This window comes from Lissotriton vulgaris, chromosome 2_1, assembly GCF_964263255.1.
Source record: "Lissotriton vulgaris chromosome 2_1, aLisVul1.2, whole genome shotgun sequence".
Taxonomy (NCBI): Eukaryota; Metazoa; Chordata; class Amphibia; order Caudata; family Salamandridae; genus Lissotriton; species Lissotriton vulgaris.
The window spans coordinates 1,351,024,291-1,351,043,656 of NC_141687.1; the positions used below are offsets into that span (position 1 = coordinate 1,351,024,291).

Below are 19,366 nucleotides of genomic sequence, written 5' to 3' on the forward strand. Positions count from 1 at the left end.
GATATTTCTCCTTGTTGGGCTTCCCTTACGCCAGAGGCGTAAGTTTTTGGCAGTGCCTCAGATTTACGATTTCTCGTAAATCTGGGGCAGTGTCAAAAAGCCATGGATGTTGCTGGGAACGCCCACAGCAACACTCATTACACTCTCCTTTAACGCAGAAAACTGCCTTAAAGGTAACCATATTTACAAGGCAGAGTTAAGCCAAAAAAGTGGCTCCTGCGCCACCAAACATCAGGGCGCAAGGGCCTCCCTGGATGTCTATGAGCCCAATTTACATATAATGAGTTCATTAGAACCTCTTTGCATATTCCATGTTCAGTCTGAAAACCCCTCTCCTGTTGAGTGGTTGGACAAGTCCAGCCTCATAAATGACGCAAACAGAGATATGGGAATTCGACCTGAAGGATTGTCCTGCATCCCATGGGAGAGGAAGAGGTGCACCAAGGAAGTCTCGGGGGCACTTACTTTCCTTCGTGGACAAATATATTTCCAGCCATTGCAGGTGTTCTTGCGGGAAAAGGCCTCTCACAACGAATATCGTAATATATGATAGTTTACGATTAGTATATTTAGTTTTAAAGAAACAATTGACATGTTTTTCATTGGCAACACTGTGGTTTCATAGAAAATGCCAATACTGTCACTGCAAAGGTGCAATGCTACACAATTTGACCTTTCACTCATAAAAAATAAAACCTACGTGACAACTGGCCGAGCCCTCGTGAGCTACAGGATAACGTAACTGCTTAGGGCATGGCATGCACAGACCTATTTGCGAGCATACCACATTAGTGCCAATGTTGCAGGAAGTTGGTCAATAGTTTATTCTCCTTCTCTATAAACCGCTCACCTGCAAGCTGTCAACGTCTGGTGGGAAGGCGTCATAAACGTGGCATTTTGCACCATCCCCTTGAGTAAATAATGAGAATGATGTATTTGCCTGGCTGAAAAGGGTATAAAACGATAGGCAGTGAGTTGCCAGGATCTCATTTGACGTGTGTGCAGAGGGTCACACAGTCCGATTTTCAGAAGGCAGAAGGCGCCAAGTAAGTTGCGAACATGTTTAATTCTGTTCCAAATGAACCTCCTTCGCATTGGTTTTAAGGGAGACATAATGTGATCGAATGCTAACGTTTTCCAAGGGTTAAAAGAGGCAGAATACTTTGGAATTTTCCATACCGGGGATCGGATGTTGCTGTAGAAAGTCCTAAGTCTTGAAGCCGGAAGCGCGAGATGCTTCTGGAATGTAAATGCGGCTTCTGATAGGAAAGTGTGAGGGTGAAAAGATCAGACTCCCAGCAGAGATACAGTGAGAAAAAAAAGCAATGACTTGAAGCAGAAAAGACAGCCAGGCAAAGGATGCCTGGTGCGGGGAGTGGGGGGTGAATGTTGGAAGCCGAGAGCAGAGGGGGAATTAAAGCTGCATGTTCTTCTGTGGCATAAACAACAATCAAAATGGCTGCGTCAGGCATAATGTTTCTGCTGTATGTCTATTTTTCACACACCATGATGCAGTACTTCTACTACACAATTTAATCCCACTTTTATGTTCTTATTTTCATCCTGCGTTACAAATGTAAATATTGTTTTTTCATTTATTGGAGTGGTCTCACAGTTCAGAGTGGTGACATAGCAAAAGAAAGGGAGAGGGGAAACAGCCAGGAAAGTGAGTCTGTGGCTTCATGTTATTTCAGCTTCAGTCAGTCGGAGGTACACGGGAAGAAAGTTCATGAACTTACCATCAAACCTTCCATTTGTATCATCAAAGCTACATTGATGTGGGCTTTTACTCTGAGGTCATGTTGCCTATGTAGGCAAAATATCAAGGTGCCTTGATCTTTCCCAATGTTTAGTGCATTGTTTCATGTGCCACATTCAAGTTACCAGGTAAAAATCACTTTGGGCTTTAGTCTGTATAAACAAATATTATTGTATATTTCACAACTTCTTATTGTTTGTAACAGGCTGTGCGGAGAAGTTCTAGGTTCAATTAGAGCTTTTATCTGAAGTGGACTTGCACAGACCACTGGTGGTTGGTAGCTTTGACCTCTTTCCTGATGCAGGACCTAAAAGAGTAAAAAAAATGGAGACGTGTGTGACACTGGAAGTAACCCAAACAGCCTAGGTTCATCCCTAATCTTCACTTGAGGAATATTGCCAACTAAGGATACATTACTGATTTAATGAGAAGGAAGAATGAGAGGTATTCAATGAAACATATCAATTTGGGGACAATCAGTCTGCCTAGGATTGGAAATAATGCGATGGTCCTTGAACTACCATGCTGTTTAATGCATTCATTGATTCGAAGCCAGTTTCTGCACCCAAAACACTCCTGCTACAAAAAATTGTGCAGAAACACGAGACGAGACACAAGGTGCAAGGCCACAACTAGTGAACTTGGAATTGGACAGGATAGTATCACACATGGAGGTACTGCTCCTCCTGGGCTCAAATATTAATCGAAAGAAGAACTTAACTCACTTTTTGCTAGCCCCTGAATGTAGCTGTTTGCGAAAGCCATTGTTTCTTCAATGTGGCCGGTGAGAAGGTAGAGAGGCAGTAATGTTTGCTCTGTGTAGACATGGTCCTTATAAGTCTGTTTGCTCGGACGTGTTTATCGAGACTGCTACAATACTCCTTCGCTAACACTTTGTTATTGGATGCCGTTGGGAGAGGGGTGTTGGAAAATTACTAACATATTTTATTCACCAACAAGTGCCAGACATAATTCAATTTATTTATTTTATTTATTTGAGTTTTATATAGCACTGGCTAGACCCGGAGGTATCAGAGCGCTTTACATGATACGAGTTATATAGGTTACAAGTTACACATTGTTACAAAAGGTACATCAATTACAAGTTACACCCGTTGATTCATGGCGTGTAAAAGGGGAAGGGGGTAATGTAAATGGGTGTTGGGGAGGGAGATTTAAGTGGAGCATAGGCACAAGGATAAGCAATGCAGGCAGGGGGAGTGAGATTCAGGGGAGAGAGGAAAGGAACATGGGAGGCAGGCAAAGAATGTAGGAGGGAAGAGGTGGGGGAGGGGTTAGGAGACAGCGAGGAGACGAGAAAGTAACAGTGTCTGAAGTCCGGCGGGGTGGGAGACAGCTCCCCGCGGTAAAGCAATCTTTCACCAGTCTTCCATTACGTATGATTCCCTTGTCGCAGCGGACTCTCTCAGCAGGGTCGCTGAGACTCCAGGGCATAGATGCTGACTCCCTCCCCAACACGGGGAGAGGAGTGCTTTGGTTGTGGGCACACTTAGAAGAATGAAGGAAGGAAGAGGAGGGGGAGCGGGTATTAAACCCAGCGTGAACAGTGTCCGACGTCCGGCGGGGTAGGAGACGGTTCCCAGTGGTAAGGGGATCGATCCCAGTCCTCCACTATATGTGACTCCCTTGTCACTGTGGACTCTCTGAGATTGGTCTCTGAGACTCCAGGGCACAAATGCTGGATCCATCCCCAACAAGGGGAGTGGGAGTGCTTTGGAACAAGGGCATACTTATGGGGGGCCATTTTAGGGAGTCAGGCTGGTAGAGAGAGGTACTCACTGTAGTGGGGGAAATGCGGTGCGCTGACTTGGATATTAGTTGGAGTGCGCCAACAGCTCAGTTTGGGAGTGCCCCGGAGCCACGGCGGTCCCCCACGACGGTGATTAAGGCAGGCCCCAGCCCCCATCCTGACAGGGAAATGTGTGCTCCTCTGGGTGTTAGTGTTGATCGCGCTTTGATTGCAGGAAGGTCCGCCATCTTAAGGTCAAGCATCTGGGACAGGCATACCGGAGGTTTGTGAGGTGAGAGAGCATGAATTGCATAAGGCAAGGGAAGGGCTAACATGGTTCACTTTGTGAGTAAAAATGTTCAATGTTCTTATAATTCAGCGACTATCCATCGATATTAATTTGTCAATGGATTAAGTGTTCAGACAGTTGGATGAATACAATATTTTTTAGCTGCTGTACTTCACTGGCCCAAGAAGTAAAATCATAGATATCTGGTTTCTGTAACATGTGTGTTAATTAAACATTTTTTTAAATTAAATACTTAATCATGTGATCCTCGAAAGCTGGATTCTAATTGCAGTGAATTTTATTAGCATGAATTAATTTACTTGACCGAGTTTGAGAGGTCAGAGATTTGAAAATGGTAAACGTATTAATCCTCAAGCATTACATAGATTTTTAGGTTATCAAGAGTGTAGCTGACCTATGGTGTTTAGAGGCAGCAAAGAGGTTGTCTACACTGTGAAAGGCTATATAATCATGTAATAAACATTGATTTACATATAGCGTGGACACAACCACACGAGTAGCGGCCCCCTTTGCATTGAACTTTTAAGAGTTACAATAAATGCGAACAAGTAACAATATGTTGAAGATAATACCTCGAAAGGAACCGGAAATGGTAGCCTTGGAAGAGTAATTTGAATAGGTGAGTCTATTTGAATGTTTGGAAGTAGGTTAAGATTGTTTCCTTTCTGCTGTTGCCTTTTCGGCACCCTCCGACATCAACAGCTAAATACGCCTTGCACAGTTCAAATGCTGGAAGGGGTCGCCTGGTTAATATTTGCGCAAGTAGAAGCATGAAGTGTAACATCTTTTTTATAGCGCCAAAGGTAGCCCTTATAGAAATAAAAGCATGAATCGAGACAAACTAATTGTAAATCGTGGGATCCCGAGTAATAAGACAGAGGGAAGGTAGGGGTAAGGTTCATGCACCTGTTTATGTCCTCATTGGTAAGTACCAATGTATTTGTGAGTTTGCCACTGTCAAGTTGTGCCCAGTCAGGTGTAATTTTATGTCCTAAAGATCACAAAACAGCTATTTCGCCCATCATAACAGGAGCAGTTGTAGAACTGCCACCTTAGGAATCACCTCTGTAACACAGGGCTTTACGATCAGGTTCTGTGCATGATATTTGTTTGTGGAGAAGTGTGGCTCAGGGGTTAGAGGCGGCAGACCTGGAGCTTGAGTTCGGCCCGGGACCAGGGTTCAATTCCCTACCTCGGCGGGTCTTGGGCTCAAAATTCCACGGACTTGTTAATTCTCGCTCCGGTGCCTCCTCGACTCACGGGTTCACACTCTGCGACTCTGGGCAATAGCTTGCTTAATCTCCACAACGGCCCCTCGCGGTGGGATGCCTGGCTTTCACCTTGTGGATACCCTGCCAGGGTTATCTCACAGGGGAATACCAGGACAGGTTCCCTAAGCAAACGCTGAGATGCCCCAGGGTAAGTCGTGCGCTATATAAGTTTCATTCATTTTTCATTTTTGATATTTTGATCTTATGCAGCTTTACACCTTCTTCACCTTTTTTTTAACCACGCATATTGACAGGTGAGTGTGTTTTAAGAGCAGTCAAAAGCGGGGGAGTGCTGGACGAAGCAGTAATTGCAAAAGGAAATAAATTATACAGTGAGACTAGCTACTCTGCAATAGGCTAATTACGCAATATTTTACTAATGCATTTAGTAGGTGAGCTAAGCAGTGCTGTGACCTCCGTTCTTTGGAACGCAATTCTATATGTTTGGGTATTGTTGTCTGCACCTCTTCAGTCTCATTAAACACACAGAAGGTGATGGAAGGAATGCTTGCGAGTAGTCTAACCCATTTCAATCGATTTGTGTAGCATTCAATCCCACAGTTTCTAACTCACTGTGCATTCCAGACAGACACCCATCTTATCCAAATCAGTACTGACCCTGCTCCTCGTGGGTACAGTCCATACCACACTACTAGGCGAGACCCGCTCCAGAACAAAAAACAAGCAACCCTAGACCAGTTTCAGCCTTGTTAGACCTCATAAGTGACTTCTAGTTTAGATGCTGTGACACAGCAAGGGATGGACCTACATCTGGACATTGTCTTGACCACTTAGGGTGTGATATCACACACAAAAGGTGATCAGAGGAATGCTTACAAATAAGCTAAACCACAAGCAATCTCTTTGAGTAGCATTCTTCCCTCCCTTGGTTTTTCTCTTCAGGCTCACGCAATGGAAGTTGGCCAGATTCTGACATTCTCTAGGGCTTGTTCCTTTCATTTATATGTTGGAAGGAGGCGCGCAGAGGTGAGGAGAGGGGATACATCATTACCCATTGGAAATTTACACAGGATTAGAGTGTGATGAGACAGCTGTATCCATGCAAGAATGGGAGGGTTAAAGAATATTACAAGTGAGCATGGGGGAGATATGGTTCATTCACTAAATGATCATAAAAAGTCAATACCGGTATGAATTTTCTACAACTATAATTACCTTATAAATGTTAGGATTAGGGCCTGGAGAACTGGTTTTTAATCCTGGCTTTATCAAATTGTTTGATTCTGGCTAATTTAGCTTGATCTTCCTGTGACTTGATCCCTTAAATGCCCAGACTAGGAGTGTTCGGAGACAATTTATGTCCTAGAATCAAGTGATATATAATAAACTAAATATTTACAAATGTTTTTCGTTGTCTTCCTTATATTCATGCAGATTTTTAAGATGCGCCTGGTTCCTGCCCTTCTTCTGGGGCCCTTAGGGCTGTTGATGGTCGTTACCGTGGGAGCGGCCCTTACAGAAGTATCTGAGGAAGAACTCATCCCTTTAATTGGAAACCGGCACGTCATAATGAATAAGCAGGCGGCACCTCTCTTAAACGTACCAAAAGGCAACATTATTATAGGTAAATACCAGGGTCGAATTGGTAACGCGGGCACTCGGAAAATGGCCGAAGGGCCTTTAGCCGAGTTCTAGCTTTGGGCTGCTTTTTTGGGCAGCCTGGGGGCTGTCTGTGCTGCTAGGATGTTGCCAGTCGCCCAGTGAGTACCTGAGTGACCTTTCTAGAGTCAGATGGGCGGAGGTATCACTCTCTTTCTCTGGCTGGGCCCGCCCATTAAGGTATGCTGATTGAGCGGGGTAGGGGGCCTGAGCAGAAGTGGTCTGGTCTCACTTGCATTCATGTGTGGCTCAGCAGTGTGAACTAATCTGTGCATTTTTTGTTTATCTAAGTGAAGTTAAAATAACATGCCCCTCACCCCCTTACTTTTCATACAACTTTGCTGAATCAGTGTTTTGTGCAAAGGCAATACGCAAATGTGGGCTACTTTTTTTTGGTGTGCCCGGGCTAATTTTTGATCCCAATCCAACCCTGGTAAATACTTGCATTTTAGCATTTCAACTTAAAATGATTCTTACTTCTCTTCCTGGATGTTTAAGGAGGAAGGAAATTTCTCAATGCAAAACCTCATTTACCTCTAATTTACCGCTGTAAAGGTACTGGACCCTTGCCACTGTGCATTACCTTCAGGAGACTTTACATAAACATGAAGCATCTAAATACAATTATTATTTAAGCCAATGAAGAGAGTTGGTGAGTATTTTAAAGGGTTTTATTTTCTTAGTTAAAAGTGAAGTTTTTCTGACCCTTTAGTCATTAGTCAAATATCAATCAGGTTACAGAATTTGGAAATTCGGAAAAATAGCATTAATACAGAACATATTACAGTCTGCCTATAAGCATCACACGCAGAAAAGAAAATGTGACGCAAAATGTCAATCAAAACTCTGAAAGAGTTTCTAAGAAAAGAGTGAGTCTTGCAAGGCTAATTAATAATACGTAAATGGCAAATATCTCCCATAAAGAGAAATTAATGCGTTAGGCAAATAAATCCTTTCAAAAACTAGTTAACTAGTCAAAGCATAAACTTAGAAATTTATCATCTAAACATGTTCTATCCAGCTCCACTCTCTGCCCTGGTCTGATCAATCTGAGAGAAGCTGCTCCTAGAAAGCCCCCTCCTTCACTGACCACGGAGGAATGTGATCTGTCTTGCTAAAAATATGACGTGCAAGGCTCTCTGAAAAAAATATGAGTAAGAACCCCCACCTTTCTCTGTCTCTCCTCGGACGCAACCTCCATCCAGGCTGCACACGTCCCCTAAAGCTAACACGCCTCCAAAGAGGTCATTATTTATATTCTAATTCTTGGCTGACTCTACTAATAATGTTGCATTTTTCAGTAAAGCTTGTACCTGATTGGTTAGCATAGATGGCATGAGGGTCTCACCATCCTGTTCTCATTGCAAATTCCAAACCATACCGGTTTTAACAAAGGAAGCATTAATGATTAATACAATTATAGGTTTTAACAATATTTACTAGGAAACAATTTTCAGTCTATTTCCTCCTTCCTGTCACATCGCTCGCAGGAAAGATACTTTAACTAACACTGGTACATTGGCACGATCACAAGAATGTACAGTTCACAGTGGCCTTGAGTCCTTCATGTCTTGACGCTCTTGACAGTCCTGCGCATGTGTTTTTCAGCACAATTCTCAGCCATGCTGGATTCTTAGGCAGCCATTTAATGGTGGGCTCACAAACAAAAACAAACATAAAAGAGTATTAATTTTTATGTAAATAAACCCATTATGTTTTCCCACCCCCATACTACTACCCTGTATAAATGATTACCTAGCAAAAGCTATTAGTTTAAAGCAGATCTTCTATTATTTGTGCACAACATGCAAAAAAATGTGCAATCTACAACATAGCATAAAACATGCACTAGTGTAAATTTTCAAAGCGCACACAGTTAATACATACTCACAGCAACATGCTCTAATGTTTTAGATAGCTTTTCATGAAAAATGCTTTAGCCCTGCATGTAGTGCTTGTGCATGGTTAATTAATACACATTACAAGAAGATCTGTTATGAACTGAATTATACATGGTCTAAATATGCAACAAAGCCAAAGTCTCTTAAGACAGGAATAGGGAATGTAGATTACAAGAAAAAGAGCTGGGAAGAGAGAACACATTCCATGGTTATCTTCAAAGCTATAAGGGCCACAGAAATCACGAGTGTTCTTCTACACTGCAAAAAACACATGTTAATTCAGCACAAGCATTTCAGACTGAAAGCATTGTGACCAGTCCTCATTTTATGTTTTTCACTTTGCTTTGTACCAAAAGTGCCACCCTTCACTGCCTTTGATATAACTTTTAAAGAGACTTGTTCTAGGTCTTTCATAGTGTCATCATTTCAAACTGGAGCATTTTCAATATTATATACAATGAAGTCATCGTTGTTGCTTAATTATTTTATGCAACTACCAACCAATGACAAAGCAAATAGTCCCGGCTTGTCGTAGGTGTAAAGTTACTTGCTTTAATATATATCTGGATGCACTAACAGAAACAGCAAAATACCAGGCGGGTGGCACACTCTGCTAAGCACAGGCTTTTATCTTAGGTGTTTTAAGCCACAGCCTTAATTACATAGGTCACACCCCTTTAAGAGCCCCCCAGTTTTTTCATCCCACTTAAAGCCCTACCTACACTTGAGCACAACATATCGGCATAAATCCCACCAGATAGAGGTGTCTGAAGTAGGTCAGTTAGGGCCGTATACAGGACAGATTTGTCCGTTAGTCACATAAGGTACATTTCCATACACGGAATCTAAATGCAGCTCATTTACATTGTCTTTAGATTCTCCTGAAAAGTTAGGTCTGACCCTCTTGGACATAGATGATTATCCAAGGAGGTGGGTAGGACCAGTAAAATCTAGGTTCTGCTTTGTATAAGTTCTTATGCCCGAGGGACCAAACCAGCCAAACAGATAAGACCTAAGGGACAATGACCAACAATAATATATATATTGACATGTCTGATTTTTTATTCGATTAAAGAATTGCATTCTACATGGACCTGCTCTGCCATTTAGTATTTGAAAGGGTGAACTCGAAATGTCACCTTTGCCTAATCGGCACTAAACAGGGTCAAAATGTAATGGTCTCCCTTCTGCTCTTCGTACTTCATTCTTCAACCCAAATCCTTACACTCCCTTTTCCCCACTTCTTTCTCTTACTTGGTCTGAAAAAACCACTCCGCCAACTTTTTGCAGGTTTCGCATGGCTTTTCGATTTTTCATTCTGAGTTTTTCTACTGGTAGGGTGAAGAGCTTGGAAGCACCCTCTGCTAAAATATTCAACCAAGAGGCAGGAGAGACCGGGATCTGATGTGAATATGGATGCTCAAAAAGACACATTACAGGAGCCCTATGAATTATGCCAGTCAGGAGGGAAATGTTCTAAGACTAAGGCTTTCAATTCAAGGGGTGCGGTAGGCCTGACGAGAGGGCAAATTGGTGTTTCCATCTCAATTGGGATTACAATTGTTGCACAATTCACAATTCATGTAGTGATCGAGAACTGTTTGTCTGTGACATTTCCCTGGTTGAAATGTGGCAAAGTTTTTACAGGAAAAATGGCAAGATTCTGAGGGGCAGATTTACAAGAAAGTGACGCATCTGTAGAGATGCGTCACTTTCCCTGCGCCACCCTGAGAAAACTTTGCACCACCATGTATGCACCATATTTACGATAAGGCACACCATGGCGCAAAGATTGTCAGATGCATCAGAAATTCTGACGCATCAGTTGGGGCAAAAGTCACGCAGTGCTGGAGTCGTGTCACAAGCACAACGCATTCCAGCAATACATTTTGAGACCTATTCACACTACACTGCGTCTTTCCTTAAGCCTGCTTCAACCAGGCGTAAGGTTTTGACGCAGTGGCATCCTAGAAGTGACGCAATGAAATCTTGTAGATTTCACTGCATCACTTTTATGAGGCTATCCTGCCTGGGAATGCTCCCCCTGCATATATTATACCTGACTCAGGTATGTGACGCAGGGCTTTACAACGTGACACATCTCTATAGATGCGTCACATTGTAAATTGAGCTAATTTTTTACGCCGCCACTGCTTCTCAACAGTGACGCAACTGTGGCGCCAAAGTGTCAAGCTTGTAAATCGACCCCTGAGTTTTCAGCTCAGAATGGGGTAAACAAGCAGCTTTACCACATTATGCCCCATTCTGACACTCAGAACTAGGAGTGGAGTTTTGATAACGCACTGTGTAAAAGTTAAACCCATCCTGGCATTATCTCAGTAATTTAATATTTCAGCTGTATATTCCTCTCCCTGCAGTGAAAAGTCTGGCAGTTGGGTATTTTCCTGCAGGTGTACAGTTAGGAGGGACAGCCATACATGCGTACTCTTTAAGATTATCTGCAAGAACTGTGGCTGAAAGTCCTGGATTCTTAGCTTTACTCTTTTTTAGTGCTGAAGGCCCACATTGGAACTGAAAACCCAGACAGATGTCACCAGCCAGAGGGATATTCTGTGTCCTCGTGTGTGATCATAGGTGCTGCTACTGGACTGAGTACAGTGATATGTGTTTTCACTGGATGACCCATTTTAAGAGTTTCCTGTATAATGTGACTGCATGGCTGCAGGTTAAATAGTGATAGAGTGCCTTCACAGTGAGGCTCATCCGGTCTTTCATTTCAATTCATATTTCACTTTCTTCCATCCTCCATCCACAGATCTCACCCTCACCTTTCACTTTCTCTGAGTTTCTTACTCTCTCCTTCTGTTCCCTTTGCTTCTCTCGCTCTGTCCATGCACACCCTCCATATGCCCTGGGCTTTAAGTGGGTGGGGTCTTGCCGGTGCTGAGCACCGGCAGTTCTAAAAAGTAGGTGCTGAGCGGGTCCCTATGGGGCTCTCTGTTTCTGCCCTCACCTTCAGGGTGAAAACCACATCTTAACTCTGTAGCTGTACCACCCTTCACTGCCTTTGAGGTAACTTCGAAGAGACTCTTTGTAGCACTTTCACAGTCTTATAATTTCAGAACAGAAGCATTTTCAATTTTATATACAACAAAGCCATAGTTGTTGCTTATTTATCTTACCAACTAACAATCATTGAAAAAGCCAATAGTCCTGGCTTCTGGTAGGTGTAATGTGACTTGTTGTATTATATGACTGGATGCAATGACAGAAGTAGCAAAATCATAGAGCTTCTCCTTCTGAACCCTGATTGGATGACACATGGAGACTACAAAAACAAATTTGTCGTCAGCAGGAAAGGAAATGGCGCATCAATTATGAGCCACTAGATAGAGATTTATATAAAAAGGCCATTACAGTTTATAAAGATATGATCTTGAAAACGATATAAAGTTACTCAACAGCAAAAGTTCAGCCTTCAGTAAATTCCTCTTAAGAGCTGTTTATGGTAATAAAACAATTGAGAAAGGCTTCTGATCCCAAAAATAACTTTGCTGATCAAGCGTTTTGCAATGAACTAGCCTCATTCTTTAGATCTAAGGTTGAGACCATCTATTATGCACCCTCATCTAGTCCATCAATCTCATCTTCTCTTGAAGAACAGGATATTAGGATCGAGCAGGAATTCACCACTGCTACTCCTTCAAACAACTAGGCCCCTCAAGATACTATTTCTGATGGTTCTCCTCTGGACAAACAAGCGTTAACATCTTTCTACCACTTTTGTTCAGCGGCTACATAGTCAGGTCAAATCTGGTTCTCCACTTGATCCTTGCCTTCCTAAAATTCTCAACTTTACAACAGAAACTGTATCTAAATACCTTACCAATACCTTTCAAAGGATGTTCAAGACAGGACACTCCCTCTTCTAAAAGAGCCCACATTGGATGTTAAAGATCCTAATTACTATCACCCAATCTTGTGCCTTCCCTTTCCGTCGTAGGTTGTAGAGCAGGCTATCAATATTGAACTGTCTGAGTTCATCAGGAGCAATGGTCTTTTAGATGATACCCAATTTGGCTTTTGCGAAGCCAACATAGCACAGATTTGCCCTCATCACTGCCTCTGAAGAACTTAGACAGCCCTAGATGCAGGTGGGAATGCTGCCTTGGTTCTACTGGACCTCTCGGCAGCATTCAAAACGGTAAATCATCGCCTTCTTAATGACTTTCTGTCTTCTCTTGACATCAGAGATAAGGCTCTTTAGCTTTTAAAGTCCTTTCTCTCAGACCAAGAGCAGTTTGTTGCCTTGGATGAGTTTATCTCCCTAACCTTTTCTTTACCTTGTGGAGTTCCACTGTGCTCGTCCTTAAGCCCAACTCTTTTTAATCTGTATGTCACCCCCTTGGCAGATTTGATTAAAAGATTTGGTTTTGCAGAGCTGTCATATGCAAACAACACCCAAATTGTGGGGTCAGAGGCCAGTAACCCTGACTACACTGCCTCCAAGTTCCCTGACTTCCTGGTACAGATCAGAAAATGAATGACCCAAAACTACCGTAAACTGAACTTAAGCAAATTGGAGGTATTGCTGTTTGGCAGAAGTTCATCTTTCTGGTCTCCTAGATGGTGGCCTCATGACATTGGCAGATTTCCCATTCCTGTTCCTAAAGCAAAAAATGAAGGGGTTGTCTTTGATAGAAACCTTTCCTTTGAGGGGCATTTCAACACAATCACATCTGGTTCATTTAATGTGATCAAAATGCTTAGGACATTTCTTCTGTTCATGTTGAACCACCTCAGGAAAGATTTAGTTTCGATTCTCATCATTTCAAGAAAAGACTATTGCAACGCACTGTTCATCAACATCAGGAAAAGATGCCTACAAACACATGCAAATACTTCAGAAAACTGCAAACGACTTATTTTGGGAATTCCCAAGTACCATTCTGTTTCCCAAAGTCTTGTTCAGCTACATTGACTGACTGTGAAGAAACAAATTAATTTTAAGGCACTCTGCATTGTCTTTAAAGGACTTCTTGGGGTAGGAACTAAATATCTTCAGACTTTGCTTTAAATGGTCCTTGCCCAGCAGATCGTTTAGATCATCCTCAACTTGAAACCCAGTGGTTCCTAAATTCAAAAGATTAAAATGGAGTGGCAGGAGCTTTATCACCTGTACCGCCAAACTTTGGAATTCAATGCCTTCTAACCTTAAAGAAAAAACTGAGTTGTTCTCCTTTCAAAAATCTCTCAAAACTGGCTTTTCAATTATTAAAACTAATGACTCTGGCATTCACTTTTTTTTGATGGATTATGATTTATTTCCAGAGCTGTAGTGCCTAGGCACCTCAGGGTAGTAGTGCGCTTTATAATTCTAATTTTCATTTAATTTCATTTCTATATTTGTTATTATAAGAAGAAAATGGTACACATAATACAGTGAATACCAATATTACTTCCCCTTATGTTACATTCCTTTATCTAGACACGTACTGTGAATTCTCAAAGATAAGAGATTGCAACTTGTATATAAAATTGCTTGTAATATTAGAAGTAAATGAAAAATGTCATACTAAAGATATGCATCAATGCGAAGATTTGTATTTGGATGAGGGTATGGGTAACATACATTGTTACATTAAAAAGCAATATGATTAAGCTGACTATAGAAATAAAATGGTACACAAATAATAAGAAGAAATGTACCGCATTAATTCAACATATAATATTACAAAACAAACTTTAAACACCTGCATGGACGGCAATTGGGGCTTATAAAAGGGGATATTTTAATCCTATTTCAAATAATTTTTTTAATAAGTGAAAAATATCCATAAGATTTGAAGAAGCAGCTAGAATGAGGAAATGGGGGTGAGAACATGATAAAAATAAGGTTAGAAATTACCTGTGTATGTGCTGTGCTTGATCATAAACAGTCAATACCATTATGGATTTTCTACAACCATAATTACCTTATAAATGACCAACATTACTGCCCAGAATTGAACATGTAGTGACGAAACAATGACCATGACTCAATTAGTACATTATTTCCCCACGTTCGTACCAATGTATATCATGCTGTAGAACCCAGAATTTCTCAACAGCACCAAAATTAGAATGAATTGTAGATGAAGAACTCGACCAGTAGCTGGTATTGCAATGTACTGGATTATGTAGACAAGGTAACTGACAGCTATGAAGCTGGAAGTGGTTTAATAATTCTGGTGGGAAGAAGTGTATCTAGCGGATGTATGACGTTACAACGCATACTTTTACCACGCATACCATTACAACGCGGTATTTACAACGAATACCGTTACAACGCATGGCGCTTAGAGGTGCTGGATAGTGGTAAGTATAATTTTATATTCCAACTCCAGTCCCCGTGGACACTAGGGAAGGCGTTGGATATAAAATTATACTTATTCCCTATCCTAGAGCGCCCCCCAGCGCAATGCGTTGTAATGGTATGCGTGGTAATGCCTGCGTTGTAATGGTAGTGAGTGGTAAAAACTTCGTTGTAAACGTTGTATACCGTATCTAGCAGTTACTGCAGAGATCTGTGTGCAATCTTCAGGTCGAGGGTTCTGATGTCTGCATGGAGTGCACAACCTTCCTTTCATGTGAAATCAATTCAATAAGTACCACTGATTTGTCCAAAAAACATCTATCACTAACATTTTAAGAGGATAATCAAGCTGATGATTTTGATGGATGGCTCTGTTAGTTTGATCCCCAAGTTTGAGCCTAGCACTGGGAAACGACCTTAGTTTTATGTGTTTGATGGTGTTCGTTTAATGTTTGTAATTTTTAATTGAACAACATGGCCCTTTATTGAAAAATTGCAGTTGTTTTAGGCAAGTCTGATAATTCCTGTTTTTTGTATTAATATATGCAAGCTGATGTGATGATAGGAGGACCTGGCTATTTCCTGGAAACCATTAATGGGTTCCCCTTCTTATCACGGCTCTTATCGTCAGCGCGGGGAAGCCTCCGGGTAGCCATGCGCTATATAAATTCCCTAATCAAATCAAATCAATCAAATCACTGAATGAGATCTTTAAAGTACACTTAAAACATTGCAATAAATTTATCCTTTGTTGTTCTCTTTCGCAGAATACTTTCCAAAAGACTGCAGAGACGCTTACTTGCGTGGCCATAGAAGAGATGGACTTTACGTCATCAAGCCAAAGTTCGGGCCCCCGCTGATAGTCTACTGTGATTTGCACAGTGATGGTGGTGGCTGGACAGTCTTACAGCGAAACATCCATGATGAAACATTTAAGTGGTCTTATCCGTGGGACCAGTATAAATTTGGGTTTGGGAATCCGATGGGCAACCACAGGCTTGGCAATGAGTTTATTTACCTTCTAACCAGGCAGAATGGATTCACTGTCAGGTTCTCAATTGTCGACTCCCAAGGGCAAACCCGTAATGCTGACTACCATAGCTTTAGATTGGATAGTGAGAAGAATGGGTACGCTCTGCGGCTCGGTGACTATTCTGGAGATGCTGGTGACGCACTTACTGTCATGAATGAAGCCGGTGTCCACGACAACATGAAGTTCACTACCCACGACTGGGATAACGACAGATGGAAACGCAACTGTGCTGATGAATTTGAAGGTGGCTGGTGGTATGACAGCTGCCAGTCTGCCAACCTCAGTAGTGAATTGGGTATTTTTTGGTCTGGGTTATGTGATCGGTCTAAACCTTGCAGTTCAGCCACAATAATGATCAAACCCAACAATAGAAATTGTGAGGCTGCCAATAATCCAAATATTGGGGTACCTCCCGTCCACCTACCCTCCTGAGAACATTTGGACATCTTGTGACCAATCACACTATGACTCCAGATGAACTTTACAGTCACATCAGAGAGTGGGAGACCACATCCATTTATTAGTTTTAGAATTTTTAGAAAACGTTAGAAAATGTACAAGTGCATTAAACTAGTGCAAAATTCCTCACCAAATAATAGAATGGGGTACTGAGCCCTTCCTGGGAAAGTGCACGGTCCACACAAAAGTGAAAAACCTGCTCATCTTTGTAAAAACCATGGATAACCGCGATTTGGTCCTGAACTTAAAGAATGGCTAATATATGATGTAAAAAAAAACATCAACACAAAACATTGTTTTGTCGCAGTTTTGTCTTGCAAACACTTCACAGCTTACCTCGTTTACACATTGCTGTATAATTTTTAAAAAATCCATTGTAGGTCGATGCCAATATTTGTAAATTTGTGTTTTCCTTCGTACGATCCATAAGTGGAGATCTGGCAAGAAAATAAATGGATTTGTCATCCCTGTACACAATCAAGAGGAAGTTTTCAGCACTTGCAATAAAAGTTACATTGTTGATTAACTGTAGACGGCTTAGACACTCAATAAATTAGCACATTTGAGGTCTGCCTCATGTTTCTTCATTTAAGTATAACGTGAGTTATCTTTCAAAAGTTTTGTTGTAGTGTCAACAAGGTTGTTGGTGTGTGTTGTTTACACTGATGTTGTCTGAAATTAATGGGTTTTGAAGGCAAAAATATTCATCTCCAAATCCCAAACCATTGATGTGCTTCCATTTGTACAATATGGGTAACATGGGGAGGGGGGTCTGCACAGATCACTCTACCAGTATAACCTCCCACTCTCTAAATATGATGAAGCTCTGCACACCAAGGGACATATGTACAAGCTTCTATCGCCACCACAACGTCACTTTTATCAACATTGTGCTGGTGAAAGGGGCTGTGCCTTATTTACAAGGCAGTGTGAAGCCACTTAACGTGGCTTAATGCTGCCTTGTAAATAAGGCCCCCTTTCACGCTATGGTTAGCATGAAAGGAGTGGGCAGTGGGTGTTGCGGTGGGCGTTCCACCACAACACCCATTGATTTTGACGCTGCCCCCTATCTACACGGGTGGCATACATAGGAAGCAGCACCAACATTAAGACCAGGTAAAACCTGGTCTTAAGTTGTCGAAACGAGGAGAAATGCATTATTTCTCCTCGTTTTTGCTTTTTTCTTGTGTGCTGCTTTGTGCAGCAAACATGAAAAAAGCAAAATCCTTTAAAAAGTTTTTTGTCAGTTTGTGATTTTCATGTGTGCTGCATGAAGCAGCACACATGACAGTGACAGAATGGCATTTTAGGATTGTTTATGTGCCGGAAGGGACACCTTCCTACACATAAACAATCCTCCCCTACATGCAGACACCCTTGCACTATGGTGGAAGGGTGCGTGCGTTGGTGCTAAGTTGCTAAACTTAGTGCCATCGCAGGGGGAAACACAAGGCTGCACCACATTCTTGTAAATATGGTGCAGCCTTGCGTTTCAGAAGTGGCGGAGAGAGGTGTTAAGCCAGGAAGGCTAACGCCTCACTTCGCCACTTCCCTTGTACATATCCCCCCAAGAGTGAGGGGGGTAAAGTTCATATAGCAAGGATGCGCAACATAGTCCCAGAAAGGTCTGCTTCATATCAGCTTCTCATGATAGCCAAGTCAAATAGAAGTGCATGCAATGAAACTGAATGAAAACTAATTTACAAAGTCAGGGGTTATCTTGAAAAATCAGGCATGGGTTTGGCCATCTTGGACCTACATTGGACACCCTTGCTCTGTAGCATTACTACATATGCACTTGAGGCTAACGTGTCCTGTCTTTTCAGTGGTTACCCCCCTTTGGATCCAAAATATTTATTCATTGGCAATACGAAGCACTTCAATCTTGAGCGTAAGCAAAGTCAGTTCGACTTGAACACAAGTTAGATGTCAACAGTGCCGAAGGACCTTGAATGTTGTGGCAAATTTGGGTCGTCAAGACTGATGAACACAGGATAGTGCCTTAGCTGGACGAGTGTATATGCTTCCAAGACATGAAATAGAGTCTGGTGAGGTGATATAAGACCAAAGATCTAATTTAACTGTAATATTCAATGGAATATGCACTTGTATCACTGAATAGAATTTAATGCTCAATAGATTCAAAGGAGCAAAGACATCAAAAGGTTTCACATGTGGATAAAGTGTTGATATGCTGTATGTAAAGATCCTAGGAAGCCTAATAATTCAATGCAATGATGCTTATACATATCAATACAAATGAACGCCAAGAAAAACCATAAAGAGGCCAATATATTTTATTAGCAAAATAGAAATAAAAAACTTACGACAATTCTGATAAATCTGTTGACAATGTCCTATCCTATAGGTAATCTACAACCACAGTTTCATGATCTAATCAAAAAGATACATGTCAAAAGTCATGAAAATCAATACAATTGCATGCAGAAAATAAAGACCGGAAGTGGCTTAGATCTTGGCTGATTCTTGGTGGGACTGAGTCCAATAAACATCATTGCATTGAATTATTAGGCTGCCTAGGGTCTTTATATACAGTATGTTTTCCTTGCCCTGGGAGCTTTCAGTACTAGATGGGGGTCCTTGTTGTTCACACTTAAAGTGTTGATAGGTGCAGTGATGGAATTGTAATTATCTGGCATTAATCTCTGCGGTAGGATTTTAAATAATGCGCCCAGGATATGCATGTGCAACTAATTTATAGGATTGTGGTGTCAACATCAACGGGTTTCCAGTGAATCCCAAACCTAAGATGATAACAGGTTCCATCTATCAAGGATGTAACCGTGCCTTGAAGACATAGGCCCATAGAAGTGGCTAGTGATGACGAAGAACTCCTGGGGAGGGCACTCCCCCCAGAAGGATTGAGATCCCAATGTGTAAATTGTGTTCCCAAGATGTTTATTGTCTAAAACCATCTAGACAGAAA

At 41.7% G+C, this 19,366-nt stretch overlaps 1 protein-coding gene across 1 annotated transcript; it reads left to right on the forward strand.

Moving 5' to 3' along the window:
• The first annotated feature begins 982 nt into the window (after nucleotides 1-982).
• On the forward strand, nucleotides 983-16,985 carry LOC147732592 (fibrinogen-like protein 1-like protein). The gene is made up of 3 exons (XM_086957113.1): nucleotides 983-1,046; nucleotides 6,486-6,675; nucleotides 15,695-16,985. The coding sequence occupies exons 2-3, from the start codon at nucleotides 6,495-6,497 to the stop codon at nucleotides 16,390-16,392; spliced, it is 879 nt and encodes a 292-aa protein (XP_086813239.1). The 5' UTR covers nucleotides 983-1,046; nucleotides 6,486-6,494; the 3' UTR covers nucleotides 16,393-16,985.
• Nucleotides 16,986-19,366: the final 2,381 nt, after the last annotated feature.